At 38.5% G+C, this 20,994-nt stretch overlaps 1 protein-coding gene across 2 annotated transcripts; it reads left to right on the plus strand.

The window, feature by feature from the left end:
* Nucleotides 1-414: 414 nt before the first annotated feature.
* Nucleotides 415-8,521, plus strand: fam167aa (family with sequence similarity 167 member Aa). Of its 2 annotated transcripts, XM_072689272.1 has the most exons (3): nt 415-683; nt 6,877-7,298; nt 7,398-8,521. In XM_072689272.1, the coding sequence occupies exons 2-3, from the start codon at nt 6,936-6,938 to the stop codon at nt 7,659-7,661; spliced, it is 627 nt and encodes a 208-aa protein (XP_072545373.1). In that variant the 5' UTR covers nt 415-683; nt 6,877-6,935; the 3' UTR covers nt 7,662-8,521. The 2 variants fall into 2 exon arrangements, with proteins under 2 accessions (XP_072545373.1, XP_072545374.1); XM_072689273.1 differs by lacking the exon at nt 415-683 and having other exon boundaries at nt 5,872-7,298.
* The last annotated feature ends 12,473 nt before the right edge of the window (nt 8,522-20,994 follow it).

Here is a 20,994-nt window from a genome sequence, read left to right on the forward strand (position 1 = left end):
TGTCAGCAAAGCTGCAGAGGAGTGACTTATAATGTATGTGGTTATGCGATCATAATTCATAAGAGCATTTTGATGCTGTTAATAGTTAAATTCGGCGTTTATAAAATATCTATGTGTTAAGAAATGTCTCTCACTCATATATATATGCCGTTGTTGAGCAGCTGTCAGGCTGTCTATGCTTTAGATAGTGTTAGTTACGGTTAAACAGCTCTATAAGAGGCTCAAAGGGATAGCTGTATAGAGGGGCTGGTGTTTAAGGCGTGTGCATTTTATAATATGTATAACAGAAACTGAGAGTGGGCTAAAGATACAGTAACACCGTTCCTGGGTTGAGTGACAGTTTCTAAATTAGAGAGCCTATCAGCTCAAAGCTAACGTTCCGCAACCGGAAGTGGAAGTTGGGTGTTTCCCAAATGTATCAGAAACGCCACTGGCTGCAGCCCGACCCCTCTCAACTGTATGACTGTGTCTTGGCAGACCCCCAGCACATGCCTCCCTTTACACCACCACCACCACCACCAGAGAGGGTCTCTGCCTCCCCCTCTCTCACTCTCTCTCACGCACACGCACCCACACGCACTCATCCACTCTCTCTATCACTATCTCTCCACCTATCTGCCTGTCCACCGGAGAGAGCCTGAGAGCAGCACACTGTGCTGATGCTCAGCTAAGTCAGGGAGAAGGTAGGAGCTGTCTGTTTATTCTGTGCATGTGTGTTTTTGAGAGAGAGAGAGAGAGAGAGAGAGAGAGAGAGAGGCTATGCGGCAGGACCCAACCCACAGCATTTTGCTGCACTTGCCCTACTGAAAAGACTGAGCTAAAAAGATGGTGCACACAAGTGATCTATACCTTCTATCGCAGCCATACAGTCCTTGAGGAGAGAGTCCTGCAGTGTGACTGTATGTGTGTGTGTGTGGGGGGTGGGGGTGGGGGTGGGGGGGGGGGGGGGGTGTTGAGCTTTCTCTGCTCATCTGTGATCATTCTGTAATCACATCACATAGACAGCAATGACTTTTCTGTAACTGTGAATATAACTGTTCATATATATATATATATATATATATATATATATATGTATATGTGTGTGTGTGTGTGTGTGTGTGTATTCATCAGAGAAAACATGGTCTATGATTCTGAAATATGGATGGCAATTAAGATAATTAAGCAACAGGTGACATCTGAAGTGATACTCACATTAATAACATTTGGGAGGGGGGAGATACCATCCCCTTGCTTTCCCTCCAAATATGAGCCTTTACTACAGATGACTACAGATAATTTCACAGCTCCTTTGGGTTTGTATAATTCTCCAGTGCTGGGGGGAGTGAACTAACTGTCTAAACACACTGCCAGATGCCAAATCCAAGACATGTGTTATTGTGTGTGTGTGTGTGTGTGTGTGTGTGTGTGTGGTCCTTTAAAAACGTTTTGTCTTATTTGCAAGTGCAGGTTAAAAATGTATTGAAGAAACGTCATATTATTCGCTGTTTGCCACTGATCTAAGAAACACACTCTCCAAGAAGTGTCAGCTGTGACATGTTGCATACAGCCTCTCTCTCTCGCTGTATGCAACATGTCACAGCTGACACTTCTTGGAGAGTGTGTTTCTCAGTTGCCACAGTCCACCCACAATGACATTATTGTGAGTGGTCCATTCCCATTACATGAATTCAGTGAGATGATGGCTAAACACAAGCAGCAGGATGGAGGCATCTTTCACACTTATTTACATCTACTTTCTCATCATGAACAGTGCGGCTTGCTGTAGTTTTCTGTGTGCTGGGCTTTTGCCAGCTCTGTTAACACTTAGGCTAAATACTGAACTATATGTTAGCACGTCAAAGCAATTCAATTATGCACTAAGCTAAAGGAATATGAATACTTTGAGCAATTATATTTCTTTGATGTAGTGTGCAGCTACAGCATTCCAGCATAATGCATGGAAGGATCTTTAATCACAGAAGCTTTAATTATTGTTGTCATAGTTAATCTAAGTCTGCTATTTGGATAAATTATGTTCTGTATTATGTCCCCTTTGATTCCATTCCTTTTTTTCCTGCGGGGGCAAATGTCTAGCAGCTGTGTGGTCCACAGCGAGCAGTGAGAGGCCTTCCTAAAAAGTCCAAAAGTCACTTCTTTCCCAGCTCAGTAAGACATGGAGTCTCTGGCATGAATAACACCACATGGGAGAGTGTCTGCCCTCCCACAGCAGTTCCTAAAATACAATTGTTTATTTAGAAAATAAACACAACAGCTGTACTTTACATTCTCTGAACTTTTTATGATGAATGGACCAATATAAACTTATAAGACTTATGATGCAGTAAAGTTAAGAACACTTCACCTGTAAAATTACCCTTCTAGGGATTTTCTTTTTACAGATGTGATGTGTTCGTGTTCTGCTTCACAGTGGATGTGTCAGTTTATTTCTGGATTGCTGAGCAGACCTACAGGACATGCAACACAAATTTACTACAGGCACTAGAGCAGCTGACACTTCAGTCAGAGCCTGGTCATGTCATTGCATTTTTTTTTTTGCAGTAGTAGTGGACATAGGGCTCAGCCATACAAGACAGACAAGATAATGATAGCTCATAGCTGTATGTTTTGGTTATAGCCACTTATAACCACATAACCTACTATAAATAGCTACAGATTAGACCACTAAAGCAAATACATTAATTAAACCAGCAAAGGCAGTTACGTTACCATAGGCTTTATGCTAGCTGGTAAAACACAGCTTGCACAGCTAGCTAGCTGGCATTAATAACACAGCTTGCAAGATGAGTGTGTCAGGCACTCAGTTTTGCACCCTCCCCCGGGGTGATCCTGAGCCACCGCCCACAGGCCCAAATAAGGACTTCCTATTTGTTTGAGTTGATTCATGTTCATTTGTGTTCATGTGTGTTCAGTTCACGTTCATTTGTGTTGATTCATGGTTCATGTGTTTCACCTGGGATTGGGGGTACTTAAGGAGCTTCAACCCCTTGATTCTCTGCTGAGAATTGACTCATCTCTACGATGCCCTGAGGTTCCATACGTGCTTCCGGCGCGTTCAGGTCAGCTCTAGTTCTAGACTCACGTTCAAGAGTAGGTCTCCCATCAACTCTCGTGGCAAGCGAGGCCTGCTCACTTCCTGTCCAGGTTTCCAGACGATCCACGTTCAAGCAAGGCGACCCACATTTACGGCAGCACGCTACATATTTAGGTTAGGTCGGCCTTGCCGTTTGGTCTAGCAGCTGGTTCCCCAGCTACCCCTCTTTTGTTTATATAGCGCGGCTCTAGCCTCTGTTTACTTTACCGCCCTGTAGCCCAGGCTAGGTTTGTAGGTTTAAGTTCAGGTACCCTTTTGTTTTCCCCCTTTGTATCTAGCTCAGCTCCCAGCTCCTCCCATTCCCAGGTTTGTTGTGTTTGCCATTTTGGTTGTCACGCTCAGGTTCTGTTTCTTGTTTTACCCCTAGTTGCTGCTCGTGTGTTTCATACCCATTTATGGGATTATGCTCGTTTTGGTTAATAAACCCTCTTGCTTTGATCTCCGTCTCTGCGAATGTTCATCCCTCTTGTTCTGGCCATGCACGCCATGACAGAGTGTTGTAATATTGCCAATATAACAGTAAACTACTTGTTTTAAAAGCCTGTGTTATCTAGCTTAAATTGGTGAATTGATTATTCACAATTTCGCATGTAGCTTTATGCCGGAAAGAAAATATTTTATAATTACACATTACACCACCTCCACCAGCCTGGACTGTTAATACAAGGCAGGTTGGGTCCATGGATTCATGCTGTTGGTGCAATATTCTTACTCTACGATCTCTGTACCTCTGCAGGAATCAATACTCCTGGAACCAGGCTACCTTTTTCCTGTCTTCAACTGTCCAGTTGTGGTGAGCCTTTGCCCTCTGCAGCCCCAGCTTCCTGTACTTGGCTGACAGAAATGAATGCTTTTGTGCTCATCACAATTGTATAGAGTGGTGATCTGAGTTACTGTAGCTTGTCTAGTCTGATCCTTTTCTGCTCACCTCTGTCAAAAACAAGGCGTTTCTGTTTTCATTTTTGCAGCATTTTTTTTCTTTATTACGCAGTTCTTAGTACACTTTCAAAAATGTTGTAAATACAAAAATCCTACAAACCAGCCAGTCTGACAACAACAATCATGCTACACCCAAAATCAATGAGATCACATTTCCCACAATTCTGATCATTGATCTAAATATTACCTAAAGCTGCTGGCCCATATCAGCATGGTTTTATCCATTGCAAAGCTGCCACACAGTTGGCTGATGACATAACTGCATGAATACGTATAAAAATCTTCCTACAATTAGTGTTTTTGGTCTTTCTATGTTGATATGATGAAGGCTGGAGGTTGCCCGTAGATCAGGAACTCCCAGTTTGCTCTGGTCACTGATGAGAGAAAGTTTAGAGAGATGACGAGACTAGCCAGACTCAAGGGAATCCCAGTTTAGCAGGCAGCTGCTGTGTATGTCCTACTTCGTTGTTCACCCTCCTTTAGAGCGCCCGAGGTACCAGTAAACCTTCGTCTAACACTTTGAGGAAATGTTACTCTATCCCTGAACTACCAATTATTATTTTGTTTAATACTACTTTTTATAAAATCAGCTGCTTTAAGTGGAAGTAGTTGATAGACTCTGTTCATGGCTTTAAAGACCCAACCCCTGGCCCAGTTTCTGTGAATTCTGTTGTAATGCTGTAATGGTAAAGAGACATTGTTTTGGAAACAGACAGCCAGTTGGAATAACACCTACACATTTTTGGCAAGACTCCTGCACATGGACAACTAGCCTAGTTTTGTTCCACAGTGGGATAATTCATTCAGGGCTTGTCAGACTTGTATAGTGGTCATAAGACTCTTCTTACAATGGACTGACTACTTTTTTTATACAGAGACTCACGTGAGCCTATTTTATGGCATGTCTGTTATGAGTCGGTCTTAAGAACAGTGCTCAAAACTTAGCATATGCTGATTTATTTTTGGTGCTCTATGTGCTCGCATGCGCAATAGAGGACGGACGTCGCCGTATTAATTCACATGACTTTGTTTAAGAGATATATATATTTTTTTTTTTTCTCATTCATGAGAAGAAAATCTAGCAGGTCGATATAGTTTTATGTATTTTATTTAACTAATCTGCGCACTCAAGATTTTGCAAAAGGGATTTTTTTCATCTTCATCACTATCGTGAAAAAACAGTATTTCCCGGCATATTTAAAGGCTTGTGCAGGATACCTGTTTGTGAGGGGTCAGTTCTCTCAAAAAATGTTAGAGTGCCTTCTAATGCTACAAGCTACGAATAATTGTGAATCGAAAACTCTTCGCCTCTGACCACTCCGATCGCCAGTGTCCTGTTCCTCTCCGTCTCCTTGCAGTCATGAGTAACGCTTGGCTTTGAAAAGGAGTTTAAATCCGCTCAAAATATTCTTTAAATCTTTTTGATCAAGACTTCTGAAATTTAACTCAATCCCTACTTTTACTGCTGACTACGATCATATTGTCTAATCTTTTGTGGAGGCCTCTGCTGCTCAAGGTCTTTAGCCGCAGCCCCTGAAGTCTATTCTGGTCATACGTCCATGGCAGCTACATGGCAAGACCAACATCAATATAATATTTTCTCAAACGTTTTTAAATATTTCAGAGTTCATAACTAACAGATTTTTCTTAAACTCAGCATCTGCTTATTTATAATGGTGTGGTGCTGCCTGGTCAGTATAGCAGTGTTTAAAATGCTGTATGTGCTGGTTTGTACATGTTTGGTGCTCTATGTTTGTCAATCAGCACAGCCGCTCGCATGCGCAGTAGAGGGTGGACGTGGCTGTATTAATTGACATAAATTTTTAAATAACTTTTTCTGTTGTTTTCGTTCATGAGAAGAAAATCTTTCATGTCGGCATAGTTGTATGCATTTTATTTTATTAAGTCTATGCACTGAAGAGAAAGCAAAATCGATTTTTCCATCTTTACCATGATCGGGAAGAAATTTCATATCACAATGTTTTTAAAGGCTGGGCCCGATTTTTCGTTTGTGCTTTGTCGGTTCTAAAGTCTGGTTTCTAATGCTACTAGCTGCAAATATTTGTGAAACGCAAACTCTCCCGCTCTGGCCACTCCCACCGCCCGTGTTCTGCTTTCTCTTCAACTCCTTGCAGTTATGAGTAACGCTCGGGATTCAGAAAGGGTTTAAATCCGCTCAAAACCTTCTTTAAACCTTTTTGCTCAAGACTTCTGAAATTTAACGCACTCACTTCTTTCACTGCTGGCAACGATCATATTGCCTAATCTTTTGTGGAGGCCTCTGTTGATCAAGGTCTATAATGGTCATATGTCCCTGGTAGCTATATGGCAAGACCAACATCAATATAATATTTTTATAAACGTTTTAATTATTTTATGACTAACAGAGTTCATAGTGCTGTATGTTTGCCAATCAGCACAGAGAATGTTCCTGTTGTTTTCGTTCATAAGAAGAAAATCTGTCAGGTCCACATAGTTGGCAAGCAAAAGGGATTTTTATCCATCTTCACCACAATCGTGAAAAAAATAATATCCGAGTGTATTTAAGTGTTTGTCCAGAGTGGTTGGTTGTGATTGGTCATTGGTCATTCTGAGGCTTTTTGCTGCGAGTAAAGGTGAAATAAAATCTCCCACTGCCAGTTTTCTGCTTTCTCACAATCAAACATGTTTTTTGCTGTAGTCCTTTCAAGACAAAAAACATGAGGTTCTGAGCTCTAGTGTGATATTCTTTACACCCGTGTCTGCTTAATAAACAGCTTGTGAATTTACCAAAAGTGTTTGTATGTTCACAGTGTCATTCACATTGTATTTTAAATGTTAACTGTTAATGCCCTCTTTTCCAGTGAACATCAATGTGTTTTGACCCCCCCAAACAATTCCAAAAGCCTTCATATTGGCCAGAATGATGACAATGCCAACCCCCCACACAACAGTGGTGGCCTCAAATGATTCGGATAAGGACAGTTGTGTTGCAGTGACCCAGGATGACTACCTCTTCAGATTGAAGGCCTTGGCTGAGAAACTTCAACTGGAGCCAAGAAGGCCCTCACACTTGGAAGTCAGGGCTCAGTTAGAAAGCCACAGAGCCAAATGCCTGGAAGCCTCAGTGGCTGCTAGAGAAGGGCAGCTACAAGCCTGGAGTTCTCTAAAGTGGTCAAAGTCATCACTGAGTAGTCCAAAGCACCAAGGACAAAGACACCCTTCTGAGAGCCTAAAGGGGTTTGGAAGTATTGGTGAGGCACTGGAATGGCTCCGGAAAGAGCTGGTGAGATAATACTGGTTTGGTTTGAGTATCATTGTGCAACCCTAAACTTGTGTATGTAGGTTCCTGATTTGTTGCTGTTTTGTTTGTTATATATTGTAGAGAGAGATGCGTGCGCAGGACCAGCAGCTAGCTTGCCAGTTAATGCGTCTGCACACTGACCTCAACAAGCTAAAAATTGAGCAGACTTGTAGTCAGCATCGAAAGATGCTGAATGACGCCACATTTGAGCTAGAGGAGCGGGATGAAATGCTGGAGCTGCTGTGCGATGGCCCGGTTGCTTCTGGATTCAGCCTTTCAGCACCACTCAAACTCCTCGGCATCACAAAAATGAACATCAACTCCCGCCGCTTCTCCCTCTGTTAGCAGCCATCCTGGAAATCTGGGAATTACCCTGCAGTTTTATACAACACATTCCACCAACAGAGTACGCTTTTGTACTACCACAAATCTACAAAGAACAAATACACTGAACATTAAAAAAGGCCATGTCTTGTTTAAATGGCATTGATGATTTTATTGCATTATTGACCCTTACAGCAATTCTACAACTAAGTTATGAGCCATGCTATTTGTGCAGCCCTGTTACAGAAACTTGTTTGCCTTGCCAGAAGAGTCCTACACAAATGTACATATAAACTTCACACAATAACAACAAGTTCCAAATTGAAGACCATATACTCAGCTCTACTGCTCATACCACAAATGCATGTTCCTTAAAAATGTGTCACTATTTAAAAGGGACATTAACAGGCTTTCCAACGGTATAAGATTTGTTGCCAATAAGCATTCTTACAATTGTTAGAAATAATCTACCAAACACATATTTTCTTACTTTTTGTACATTTGACCTCCTGTCCTCATAAACACAGCATTTTAGGTGACCAAGAATGGAGGTTTTTTAAAATGCTCTACATGGTGGAGGTTTTTAAGAACCTTCAAAAAGGTTTTCAGTGCTTCCATGTGGATGGGCAAAATAGTGTGGAATAATGTGAGAAAATGCTTTGGGTTACGTAGTGCTCACAAGTGTTTTTCTGTCTGATTTCTGATTGAGTTATATTTTAACCTTAAACGAGAATTTCCCCACTGTGGGACTAATAAAGGATTATCTTATCTTATCTTAAACATAAAAAATCCTATGGTAGATTTTAAGCTTTTTAAAATCAAGGTTTTCAGTGTGTGAGAGTTATAGACCCTGATGTGAAAATAAATCTTGATTGTTGTAATTTGTGCTTCATCTTTGTGCTATAATTCAGTTGGTTTTGGAAGTTCTACTTGCTCTTAATGAATTTGACATGAAACTTTGTAATGTATTAGTGCCCACTCCTCTGCTAGCATAATGATGCAAGTGTTTTGGGGTAATTTTTGCATTTTCTAGCAGACAAAATTTCACTGCTGGAGCCAGGAAGAAAAATCTGCGTTTATAAAAATCCAGTAAGGTACTGGTTGACTGTCCCATATTTATTGTCTGCTTGATGTCTTGGCAGTAGCCCATCAGCCATGTTTTCATCTTCAACCTAAGGAGACAAGACTCCTGAGATTTGGCTCACTATTATTTAGATATTAGTCAGATGGTAGATCCAAATCTTATTTTATTAGGGTTTTTGTAGAGAGCTTTTATTTTATTTTATTAATAACTGATAGAATAGAGTAACTGAATAATAAGTAATAAGTAAAATGCATTACCCTTTAAATATCTCCATACATATCTGTATCTGTAAGCTCTTTATAACGATGCAATCAAAGCGTTCTTTGAATGTAGTCTAAATACAAAGAAAGTAGTGCACAATGGCAAAAATAGTGGTAGTTTATAGTATCGAATTGTACTACAGTAAAGAATTGTAGTTTTTTAACCAGTGTTTCCTGTAGTCGCATTGATGTGTATTTTGATATTGTGAGCCTTTAGACAAGAACATTTTATTAACCGTGTATTTATTAACTCTGTGAATTAATAGTTTCTAAATTATTAGTAGATCTGAAGCTTTGTAGCTTGCCTTATCTGAAATGAAGAGTTGTATATTCATAACATTTCTGGATTGAATTGATTAACATTGTATTACCATTTTCCAGCTTCTTTAACAAATGCCTTATTTTTTACAGTTCTTAATGTTGTGTGCTCTCTTCTCTTTTATTTTATTATAAAAGTTTATATAATTTAAAATTATGTATGAATGTTCTCCTAAAACCATATCAGTCTCTGTGGTGCCACTAAGGCCCTATGGATTGGCTCGGAGCCAGCATGTGAGTCTGGCTTTGCCTGGGCTAGTCAGTTGCACAAAATAGAAAGAATAAACTACCTGTGTAAACAGACTGATTGTTTTAAGTAACGAATTTCAGCTCTTCTTTTTATGAACACTGTCACATGTCTTTGGGCTAGAGTTTTGCTTTTGTGCTTTTTTCTTTGTGGCACTGAGAGACTACAAGCTTTGCTTGCCTTTATTCCTGGACGCTGTTCAAGTTGTGAGAGAAGTTATGACCCTCTCTATTTTTAGCCGAGTACCCGTTCATCATCAGTGCTGTTTCATGCTGAGTCGAAAAGTCTCACAATCATTTTACAGCTAATGCTACTTTGCTCAGCAGCAGCATGCCCAGAACTCCATCCTTTATGAAAATAAAATCAAATCACACTATACCTTGTAAAATCACCTTGATCATAGATATACAATATACAATAAAGGCCCAATTTCTTGTGTTTGATGAGAAAAAGGAATATTAAGTTAATACAGAATGAATGTCTTTTTGCCATATGTTGTCACTGTCACACGAAAACCTCATATCTCCAAAATAGCACATTTACAGGAGAAGGAAAAAACATAACTTTCAATGGAATTAAAAATATTTTGTTTCAAGACATTTTGAAGCGTTTCTATTGGTCCATTCATCATGACTTTTTGATGTTCATGACTTTTAACAACATCCAGATTCAAATTATGTAGAAAAGTGAAAAATAGCAAAAATGGAAATACAAGGTCTTTGAGTGACAGTGACGATATACTGAAGAAAAAACATACCAGATAATTATAAAAATAGTTTCTTTCATGTGAAACTAAAGCTGCTTGGGTTGCAGGACATACCTTTATGCAATTGTTTTAGGCTTGATATTAGATACTGTGCTTGAAGTGTGACTGAATTCCCATTGTAGTTTTTACAATAAGCAAGATATCTGAGGTGTAGGCATCCATGGCACCACCTAAAGGTCATGAGTAATACAGTGAGTCCAAGAAGTATTTGATCCCTTGCTGATTTTCTTTGTTTGCCCACTAATAAAGACACTATCCTTCTGCACTTTTAATGGTAGATATATTCTAACATGGAGAGACAGAATATCAAGACAAAAATCCAGAATATAATTTTAAAGAATATATTTTAATTAATTTGTATTTCAATGAGGAAAATAAGTATTTGATCCCTCTTGCCAAACACACTCAATACTTAGTGGCAAAGCCTTTGTTTGCAAGCACAGCGGTGAGACGTTTGTTGTAGTTAACCACAAGTTTAGCACACACACCAGGGGGAATTTTGGCCCACTCTTCTTTGCAGATCCTCTCTAAATCATGAAGGTTGGTGGGCTGTCGCTTGGCAACTCTGACCTTCAGCTCCCTCCATAGATTTTCGATCGGATTGAGGTCTGGCGACTGGCTGGGCCACTCCATGACCTTAATGTGATTTTTCTTGAGCCAATCCTTTGTTGCCTTTGCTGTATGTTTAGGGTCGTTATCATGTTGGAAGACCCAACCACGGCCCATTTTCAGATCCCTGGCAGAGGGGAGGAGGTTGTCCCTCAGGATTGTGCGGTACATGGCTCCATCCATCTTCCCAGTGATGCGGTGAAGTAGCCCTGTACCCTTGGCAGAGAAACACCCCCAAAACATTATGCTTCCACCTCCATGCTTGACGGTGGGCACAGTGTTCTTGGGGTCATAGGCAGCATTTTTCTTCCTCCACACATGGCGGGTGGAGTTGAGGCCAAAAAGTTCAATTTTGGTCTCGTCTGACCACAAAACCTTCTCCCAATAACTTGGTTCATCTTTCAAATGATCATTGGCATACTTGAGGCGCGCCTCCACATGTGCTCTCTTCAGCAGGGGTACCTTTCGGGCACTGCAGGATGTGAATCCATTGTTGCGCAAAGTGTTGCCAATTGTTTCCTTGCAAACTGTGGTCCCAGCTGCCTTCAGGTCATTTGCTAACTCCTGCCGAGTGGTTGCAGGACGATTTCTGACTGTTCTCAGCATCATTGCCACCCCACGAGGCGAAATCTTCTTTGGAGCACCGGGCCGAGGTCTGTTGATTGTCATGTTATACTCTTTAAACTTTCTGATAATTGCACCAATAGTTGTTACTTTCACATCCAACACCTTACTAATCTTTTTGTAGCCCATTCCAGCTTTGTGAAGGTCAACAATTCTGACTCTGAGGTCCTGTGACAGCTCTTTGGTTTTACCCATGTTGGAGACTTGAAATCTGTGTGATCTGTCTGATTCTGTGGACAGGTGTTTTTCACACAAGTGATTAGTGAGAACAGGTGGCTTCAGGTCAGGTAACAAGTTGATTGGGAGTGTCTAACTGGTCTGTAAAAGCCAGAACTGCTAATGAATACTAAGGGATCAAATACTTATTTCACTCCATGAAATACAAATCAATTAATATATATTCCTTAGATTTATTTTCTGGATTTTCTTTTTAATATTCTGTCTCTCCATGTAAGAATACATCTACCATTAAAAGTATAGAATGATCATGTCTTTATTAGTGGGCCAACGAAGAAAATCAGCAAGGGATCAAATACTTCTTGGACTCACTGTAACTGCTGCTTCATGGTGTCTTAAACTATTTATGTTTAACATTGACATTATATTTAGCAGTGTGGAGGTGCATAAAACACAAGTGGCACTCACAGTTGTAGGAAAATGAAATGTTTATTAGTTTTCTTCATTTCAGTCACAACATTGTTAATGTATTAAAATGACAAAGATACAAAATTATTTGTTGATGTGTACATTTGTATCTTGCGTATCAGTGGAACCTGTACAGTACATTTTTTTTATTATTAAAACCTTCTGGTGATGTATAAAATTGTAAACACAAAACAAAACAAAAAAATACATTTAAACTGATTGGGAACACATATCCAGTATTAAAAACCGAGTGTGGGAATCTGGCCCACTACTATAGAGTTTAAGTTTAACATCTTCAGGAGGAATTCAGATCCAAATCCTGTTGATAACTGTTTGTTTTAGATTACTTACATTCATTATTCTTAAGGGAGGACAGCTCTAAACTGAAAAACCTTGACACCCATAACTGCTGAATAGTAGTCAGTCTTTGTGTGACAAGCAACTTCTGCTGAAAGAGAAAGCCTTATTAAGGCATCTATAAGCTATGAGCTGTCATAAATTACAGGAAAAAATCATATTACTCTATACACAAGTAGATTTTTCCTTAACATTAGTTTTGGATAGATCATAATAATTTTAGTCATAATAGGAAATGTTGAGATGTAATGTGTACATGAAGGGAACAACGCATCACACTGATGGCTGGTGATTAAACTACAAACACTGCGTGATTCCATCCACAACATAAATGGCAAGGCTAAAGAATCTGCATTCTGAGTCGTGATTTTTTAGCACTGTCTATAAATCAACCACCAACCACGTTATGCATGTTCCTCGATCCAGTGGCTGATTTATATACAGTGAAGTACAGTGGTAGGGTGTGATTGAGTCATTGTAAAAATACAGATATACTGTAAGCAAAAATATAAGGATACCATCCAGTGCCCATGAAGCAAACTGGTCAACTGATCATCTCCTTACACACAGAGTAAAATACTTTGATTCAAAATAGAAATCAGTAACCCAGTGATTCAGGCAGAGCTCTTGCTGGTGATCACTTCAGAGGCGCCTCAGAACGCCAGACAGCTACTCTCATGCAAACTATAATCTTGCCTTGAGGAATCAGAACAAGAGCCTCACAGTTAAAGGTACCAAAGGACCATAAAATCGGAACTTCACACAAAGTCACACAGAACTGACCAACACCAAGTTAAAAAATAAACTTTAACAAAACCCCTGAATCTCAAACTTTAGTATTCCTCAATGCACCAAGTACGTTATACCCATGCAAAATTACACAGACAACTTCAGTGTTTCTAAAGTCTTTTTTGAAGCAAATCTCAAAAGCTACCAAAACATACAATTCATTTATAACAAAGATACATCTGAACTGCGTCTGTCAGATAGCTAATACAGAATATACATTTTCAAATTTCAAACAGGTGTTGGACAGCACATCACACTATCCTAAAAAAACAACAACAACCCAAAAACTATTTATATTTATTTGACACTTAACTTAATTAGGTAACATTAAATAACGACACAATCCATATATCAAATCAAAATGAAATGTTCTTCCTATAAAAAAAGCTATTTTACCCCCAAAATATGGTAAAAATAGATATTCCACCAAGATAACACAAAGCTAAACAATATAGCTTTTCAAGTATGAGAACGTCCAGACAAACACACTGATGAAAAAATACATTCATTCACATTCCAACCCCCAATTAAACGAAACATACATCATTTAGTAAAATCATCAGTTTAATGTTCAGTGGTACTGAATTATTTTAACAACATCCTTTATTACTGATACAAAGTATCCAGATCCAGAATAAATGAATAAATAAATAAACAAATAAATAAATAAGAGAAACCTGAGAATCAGCAGTAGCTGTGTAAATCTGATCAGGGCAATGGATAAACAGATAAAATGGAGAATAAGCATAAATCACTTGGCATTATACATACTTTGGATGATGATATTTGCACATTTCCCTAAATTTAATGTTCCAAACACAAGCATGAATGTTAAAAAAAAAAAAAAACAGTACGCTCCTGCATTTAACAAGTTCATAATAGGTACAGTTTTATACATTAAACATTCAGTTACACACACAAGGACTCACACAGGCAAATTAATCATGATCATAAAAGTTTACTATATATACCTATATGATAATGAAATAATTTTTAGTGTTTGCCTTCAGAAGGCAACATCAGTTTTAACCTTTTAAACTCGCTCTGAACCCAGGGATCCTGGCTTTTTTCCCTACTCTCATAACCCAATTCAGGCCAGTTTGCATTTAATTACAAATTCATAGATTCTTAGGGTGTTATTTAAGTCAGGGAGCATGAGGGGTTAACTTCCAGAGTGGCTGTGAGGTACTGAAGTTAGTACTTATTTAGCAGGCTCTAAGAAGCAGAACTCTGTGAACTAGAGACAATGTATGGATGTGTTCAGTTCCACCAGCAGCGCACCTGATTTACTTTAATGAAGGACTTTAGATAAACTAGGTACTGAGTGTTAATTGAATGTAAATACTGTGGATACTTTTCTTGAGGACAGCTTTGGAAATGGTTAAGTGAACACACATTCACACACACATCCAATTACAATGTGCTGTTCGTTCAACTAATAACTTTTTATTCACTTCTGCTCAGCACTGTATGCATGATGTGGCTATCACAAATTCTGAAGTTACAAATGATAAAACTAATACAATGACATTTCTATATATAAATTCTTTTACTGATCTAATAGACGTTACATATTCCTCACTCAAATCAGATAACATATATTTTGTTCGTTTGTTTGCTTAAAAAAACAAAGACGTGACCCACAGAAGTGACAAAATTTTACATAATTGTACTCTTTGATTCTCTTTATTATTAGACAGATTCATGTGCAGATTAGGGGTCTGCTGTGTAAGCAAGGGGGAATCACCGTGTTGTGCCACTAATATTTGTTGTTGCTCCACAAGAGCAAATGTATGTATTTTCTGAATAATATACTTCTTGACGCCACAAAAAATACTTGAACATGTAGTCTAGCTATCTGATAGCCCTTAAAGAACCATAACATGGTCTGATATTGTTTTTATATCTTTACTTTGTGTCACTGAGTACTAAAATCATGAACTGGAGTTTTGTCCTCAATTAAAATAACAAACAAACAAACAAAAAGAAGCCTGCACTTAATTTGTTCTCTAAAAAGACATTGTTGCCATTACAGGATCCAAGCATGTTATCTTCAGAGTCCACAATGCAACATGCTGGGTTGAGCAACAATAGCTTGACAATAGTGACATCAAAACTGATGCCATCCTCATCCCAAACGCTAGACAAACAGTACATAAATAGAGCTTCACAGCACATCATAAAAATAAGATATTGAATGTACAATAATTTTACCATCATATGAAAAGTCATGTTTTACTGTAGCACTGGCAAAATAGATTTTACCAGAAAAAACACAAATATATAATATTTTTTATACATCATACATAATACATTTTGTACAGTATTTGCATTTTTCACATTAATTTCTATGCAGAGTAAGACGTGTTGTGACATTCGTTAACAACGCAACTGGTGTCAAAACCAGAATAGAGGATGTGATTATATTGCATTGTTTGGATACCAAAAAATATGTTCTTGTGCTTTGATAGAAAACTTAACCAACAAGGTGATGCCCCCTTAAATAAACACAGCCCAACTGAGAAACTGATACAAGGGCAACAGTTAAGTTATTATAAGTGACGTATGAGATTCAGAGGGTAGTTCCGAAACTTTGGTTTTCAACTGGCTACTTATATAGCTGTCTAAATATAACAGTAAATTCATCAAACCTTTAATAGTTACATTCTTAAGCACAGATGTGACGACTGTCACTGAATTCTAAACCACTGTTCAAATCCTATTTTTACTCACAGGTCAAAATAAAACACATTATAACAAGGAGAAATGAACACTAATAATTTTCTTAGTCTGGATGCATATTTTTACACATTCAGGAAACGAAGGTACAGAAAATGTGTTCAGTAAACTCAACTTTAACGCCAAGAAACCCAAATGTGAAAATATAAATCCATTTATTATCTATACAACCTGGAAACCTGAAACATCATCTATCAACAGTGTAGGAGGAAAAGTGTAGAGGTAATATGCTGCATGAGCGTTCTTTAAAACCAGGCAACATTTTGAAAAGTTCATCAATTAACAAGATATAAGACCCCAAATCAGCTAAACCAAATAACCCATAATGTTGGCAGGTAGGAATGTCCCAATTTAACCTCCATCTTTAAATGCTGAGTATCAGTCAACACCGAACCAATTTCTGTGTTTGTATAAATAATACAGTCACATTTAGATATTTGTTGTTGTTTGTCGACTACTGATGTTAATAATTGTTTTATAGTGAGATCAACCTGCTATGTTTGGGTTTCTATGGCCTGTGCATTAGCATTAGCGCTAGCCTCCACTTGGTTATGCACTTTCTAGTGCGTGTTTAAAAACAAATTCAAGTGGTTCTCCCGCTGGTAAAACAGAGCGCTTTCGTGATAGTTTAAAAAAGTTTCAGATATTATGCTGCAGACTCTTATTTACCTTCTCAGAACGTCCTCACTGCTGCCGGCTGGGCACTAACGTCTGTTAATGGCATCTTGAGGCCACCAGAGCACTGTGGTTAAAACAAAGACTAGAATCTGGATTGGGATTGGGATTAGGACATCCCTATTAAGAGGTCTAACATTATCATAGACTTGATGTTATACTCTTGTCCCACCCCATTAACAAATCAGTCCTGTTTATATCTGCAAATTAGTGTGCTTAGGTTAATGCTAACTTGCATGCTGAGGATATGGTGCAGTTTAAATTTTGGTCTCTGTGTCAACTCAATAGTCAGCAGGGTTTTTCTTTCTTACATTAATGTTAGGAAAGGTCAGGAGTGTAACAAATGACCCAAAACACAATAACTTCATGCTGATTATATAACTGTACTTTTTAGATTGCATAGTTTTGAATAGTGACTCCGCATCAAAGTAGAACTGCATCCTACTCTTTGATGTTTATGGATTTGAGTCAGGTTTTTATTGTCGGTTTGGCGATTAGAAAAAATATATAGAAAAAACATGTGAATAATACATGGATTTTGCTCATTTAACATTTCACAGAAAAATGCGACCACATTACCAAGAAGTTTGATCGCTTATTGTATTGTGTACAATATATGTCCAAATGTTCGTAGACACCCCTTTTATTAAAAATGCATTCAGCTAATTTAAATTGCACCCATTAGTGACATGGATGTGCTAATGCACAAACACAGCTTGTCTAGTCCCTGTAGAGAAGTAATGGCAGAGGAATAGGACTTTCTGGAGCAGATAAACATGAATCTATTGGCACCATGCCTAATGCCAAGCCTGGGATAGAGGGGTATAAAGCTGTGTGAGCTGTGGAGCTGTGGGACTGTGTTCTCTGGAATGATGTTTGCCCATTATTGGGAATGGGGGAGTTGGGGTGGTGATCATCCAACATTTTGACCTCACTAACGTCTTGTCACTGAATGTAATCAAATCCTCACAGCAACGCTCCAAAATCTTGTAGAATGCCTTCCCTTGACAATAGAGACGATTACTCCAACAAAAGCAGATTAAACACTTTTTTTTTTTTTTAAATATCCTTGATTTCAGAAAAAAACAATTAATGCAGGTGTCCCAATACTTTTGTTCATATAGTGTATGTATTTTCACACTTTTCACATAAATGTGTTTTTGGGATCACATGTCAAACTATATAACTTTTCCATAAGGGTAGTCTCTGAACAATAACAGTGGGTGGGGGGGGCTAATTAAGATACCTTCTGAATCTATCTTGTCAACGTTTGTGTTGTTTGAAACAAAATGGGCATCCATGCTGCTAATCTGCTTAAAGCTTCTGAACGGAAAACACATATTTTGACTGCTACACTGTAGCATTACAGTGGTTCCAGAGACATTTTGTACAGAAGCAACAATCTCATGTCCATGTTGATGATCATAGTCAATATCAATGCAATCTCCAACAAATTAAGAAAACATTAGGTGAATAGAAAGGTCATATTTCTACACATAACAGAATTGTACCTCTATACTACACTATTTACAAGGTATTTCTGTTCATATTGTTGTTTTTTGTTTACAATGAACAGCTGTAGATCATTTACAGTAAGGCTTTACAGGATGTCCTATTTACATATTTATAAAGTATAATATACAAAGGAGGTTCAGCTTAGCACCTTGAGGATATTGTTCCCAAACGTTCACCAGTAGAGCAATACTGGACATCTCATGTAGAAACACAGAGATTCCCTTTCTAGCTCCAAGCTGTTACTCAACATATTTGTATATGCAAGTAATTGAGGTTACAATGCCACTGATATCTAGTATTGCTCTACCTTCAACCTGTAACACTTTGAGAACAGTTACAGAGGATTGTACAAAGGCTGTGCAGCCTCATCTTCAAACCTCTCCTTCCACAATAACACTGGAATGTATACTCAACCGTATGCTGCAAAGTTATGTTACACATTTACACATGTACAGTAGTCATATACTGCATTGGCACCTGAAAAACAAACCCAAACAAACAGACAAGCAAACAAAGAAAAAAAAACATGTTTCTATGTACACTACTGGCATTGTTGTTTGCTGAAATGGTTGCCTTGGCGGTATTAAGCACCGACAATATAAAAGGCACCACAGAGTAAAATAAAGACTAGTGTATTTAAAGACACGAAAAATGGGAAATTCTGCATGAGGGACATTGCATTCTACATATGCTGTTATCAAAATCAAGCAGCTGCATGAGTGAGAATGATTAACCCCCTAGCTTGCACACCACTGTGCAGCTGAACTAACGTTTCAATGCTTTTCGCTGCATTTTCCGCATGTCATTTTCCACCACGTTGTCAAGGAAGCCCTCGCAGCCTAGGCGAACATGCAGAATCAGAGAAAAGAAAAACGGATTTCATTGAAAGGAATGCCTGAGTACACAAATTATGGCGAATACAAAATTGAGAGCATTCATTAAACAGTCTTAGAACACAGTCGGAATCCTCAGGCCGCAGTGGAAGCACATGAGGATATTGCAGGTGTATTAATGAACTGGAATTCCTTGCTCAGCATAACAAACAAACAATCAACATTGTGTGCCATAATATGGTAAGAACGCTTCAAGTGAGGAGGTTTTGGTGATGAAGAGAAACTGATCACAGTGTATTAGCACCTAGAGGAGTGTAGATGCTCCAATGGACGAATTTAGCAGCTAACAGATTTTTGGCAAAATTAACAAGACACTGTCTTGAAAAACACAAGGGGGGATTAAAAAAAAGACCCCAACACAAAACAAACCCTAATACAGAAGATGAGATGGGATGTTTTCCAGCAAACAACAGTGAACCAGAGTACAGTGAATGCAGAACATAGTAAAGGAAATAATAAGACCTCATAAAATATTGAGCTTAGCTTCGGCATTTAATACAAATTCTGAGGTACTAGATTGTAAATGTATTCACTTAACTTATCATGTTTGAAAAAAACTCAAGAACATTTTGCAGTGAAGGAAAATCTACAACAAGAGTATCTGCACCAGAATACACCTGAGCCATACATTAATATAAGGGAAGGGCTAGCAGCAACCAGGGAAGGAGCCAAGAGGTTCAGCATGAAAGAGTTCCTATTACCACATCAAGTCCGATTCAAATCCATCCGCCTACACGCCTACACACTAAAAATAACGGTGCTTCAAATGGTTCGAGTGAGGCCATAGAAGAACCACTTTTGGTTCCATGAAAAAGATATCTATTACAAACATGGTTTATCATACAGAAGTGGTTCTTCCATGGCATCCCTCAAAGAACCATCTGAAGCATCCTTTTGTTCAAAGAGTGTAACAGTCCACCCAGTAACTTCAATAATGATTCTGACAAGGAAATAAAAAGAAATGTTTTCTCAGCACACTCACCAGTAACGCAAAACCCTTTTAAGCTGTTCCTCAAGCTCCTTTCCAACCCTGGCAAGAACCCTACACCTCATTGGACGCACCTGCATGGCATCTGGTTGTTAGGATCTTAGCAGGCACAATGGAGTCAAAGACAGCAGTGATCTCCTAAATATGGTGCACCAAGCCAACCCTGAAGTGTGTTCCAGTTGATAAGGTAATGTGAATGATCTGAATGATATCTATTTCTGTCTAATATGGAAATAAGGATGGTGAACTAGCAAGCAAGCAAACAAAAGTCATATTCATAATGTTACCAAGCCATGTATGCTTTTACCATTTCCACAAAAGTGCACAAACAAAAGTCGATTATGCTGAAAAATGTAGCACCAATTATCCAATTAACTGCTTGCTTAAGTACGGCAGATAAAAGATTTCATTGTGAGCACCTATCTGTAATTAGACAGTTTTTGACAGGTGGCTGGGTGCACCACTGGCAGAGAGAGTTACAGTAGATTACAGTAGAGGATGTGATTTGGCTTTGTATAGTTCTGCTGATGGCAGCAAGCCCTGTGTGCCATGGCGTCCTCTTCTCAGAGCCGATCAGGAAAGTCCTGTGGTGAAACACTGCCGTGGTCTCTCACTCTGCGGGAAACCAATCAGGTATATTCAGGCAAAGATAACGTCTACCTCAATCAACATAGCATTTTGTTATACCTTGGATAAAAATAAAAGTTCACAAAATTGCCAGGTTGAAAAAAAAAAAAATTATATATATATATATATATATATATATATATATATATATATATATATATATATATATATATATGCATGCCATGATTCCATACGGAACCAGTGACAACATTTGCACC

Source organism: Salminus brasiliensis, chromosome 10, assembly GCF_030463535.1.
Source record: "Salminus brasiliensis chromosome 10, fSalBra1.hap2, whole genome shotgun sequence".
Classification (NCBI taxonomy): domain Eukaryota; kingdom Metazoa; phylum Chordata; class Actinopteri; order Characiformes; family Bryconidae; genus Salminus; species Salminus brasiliensis.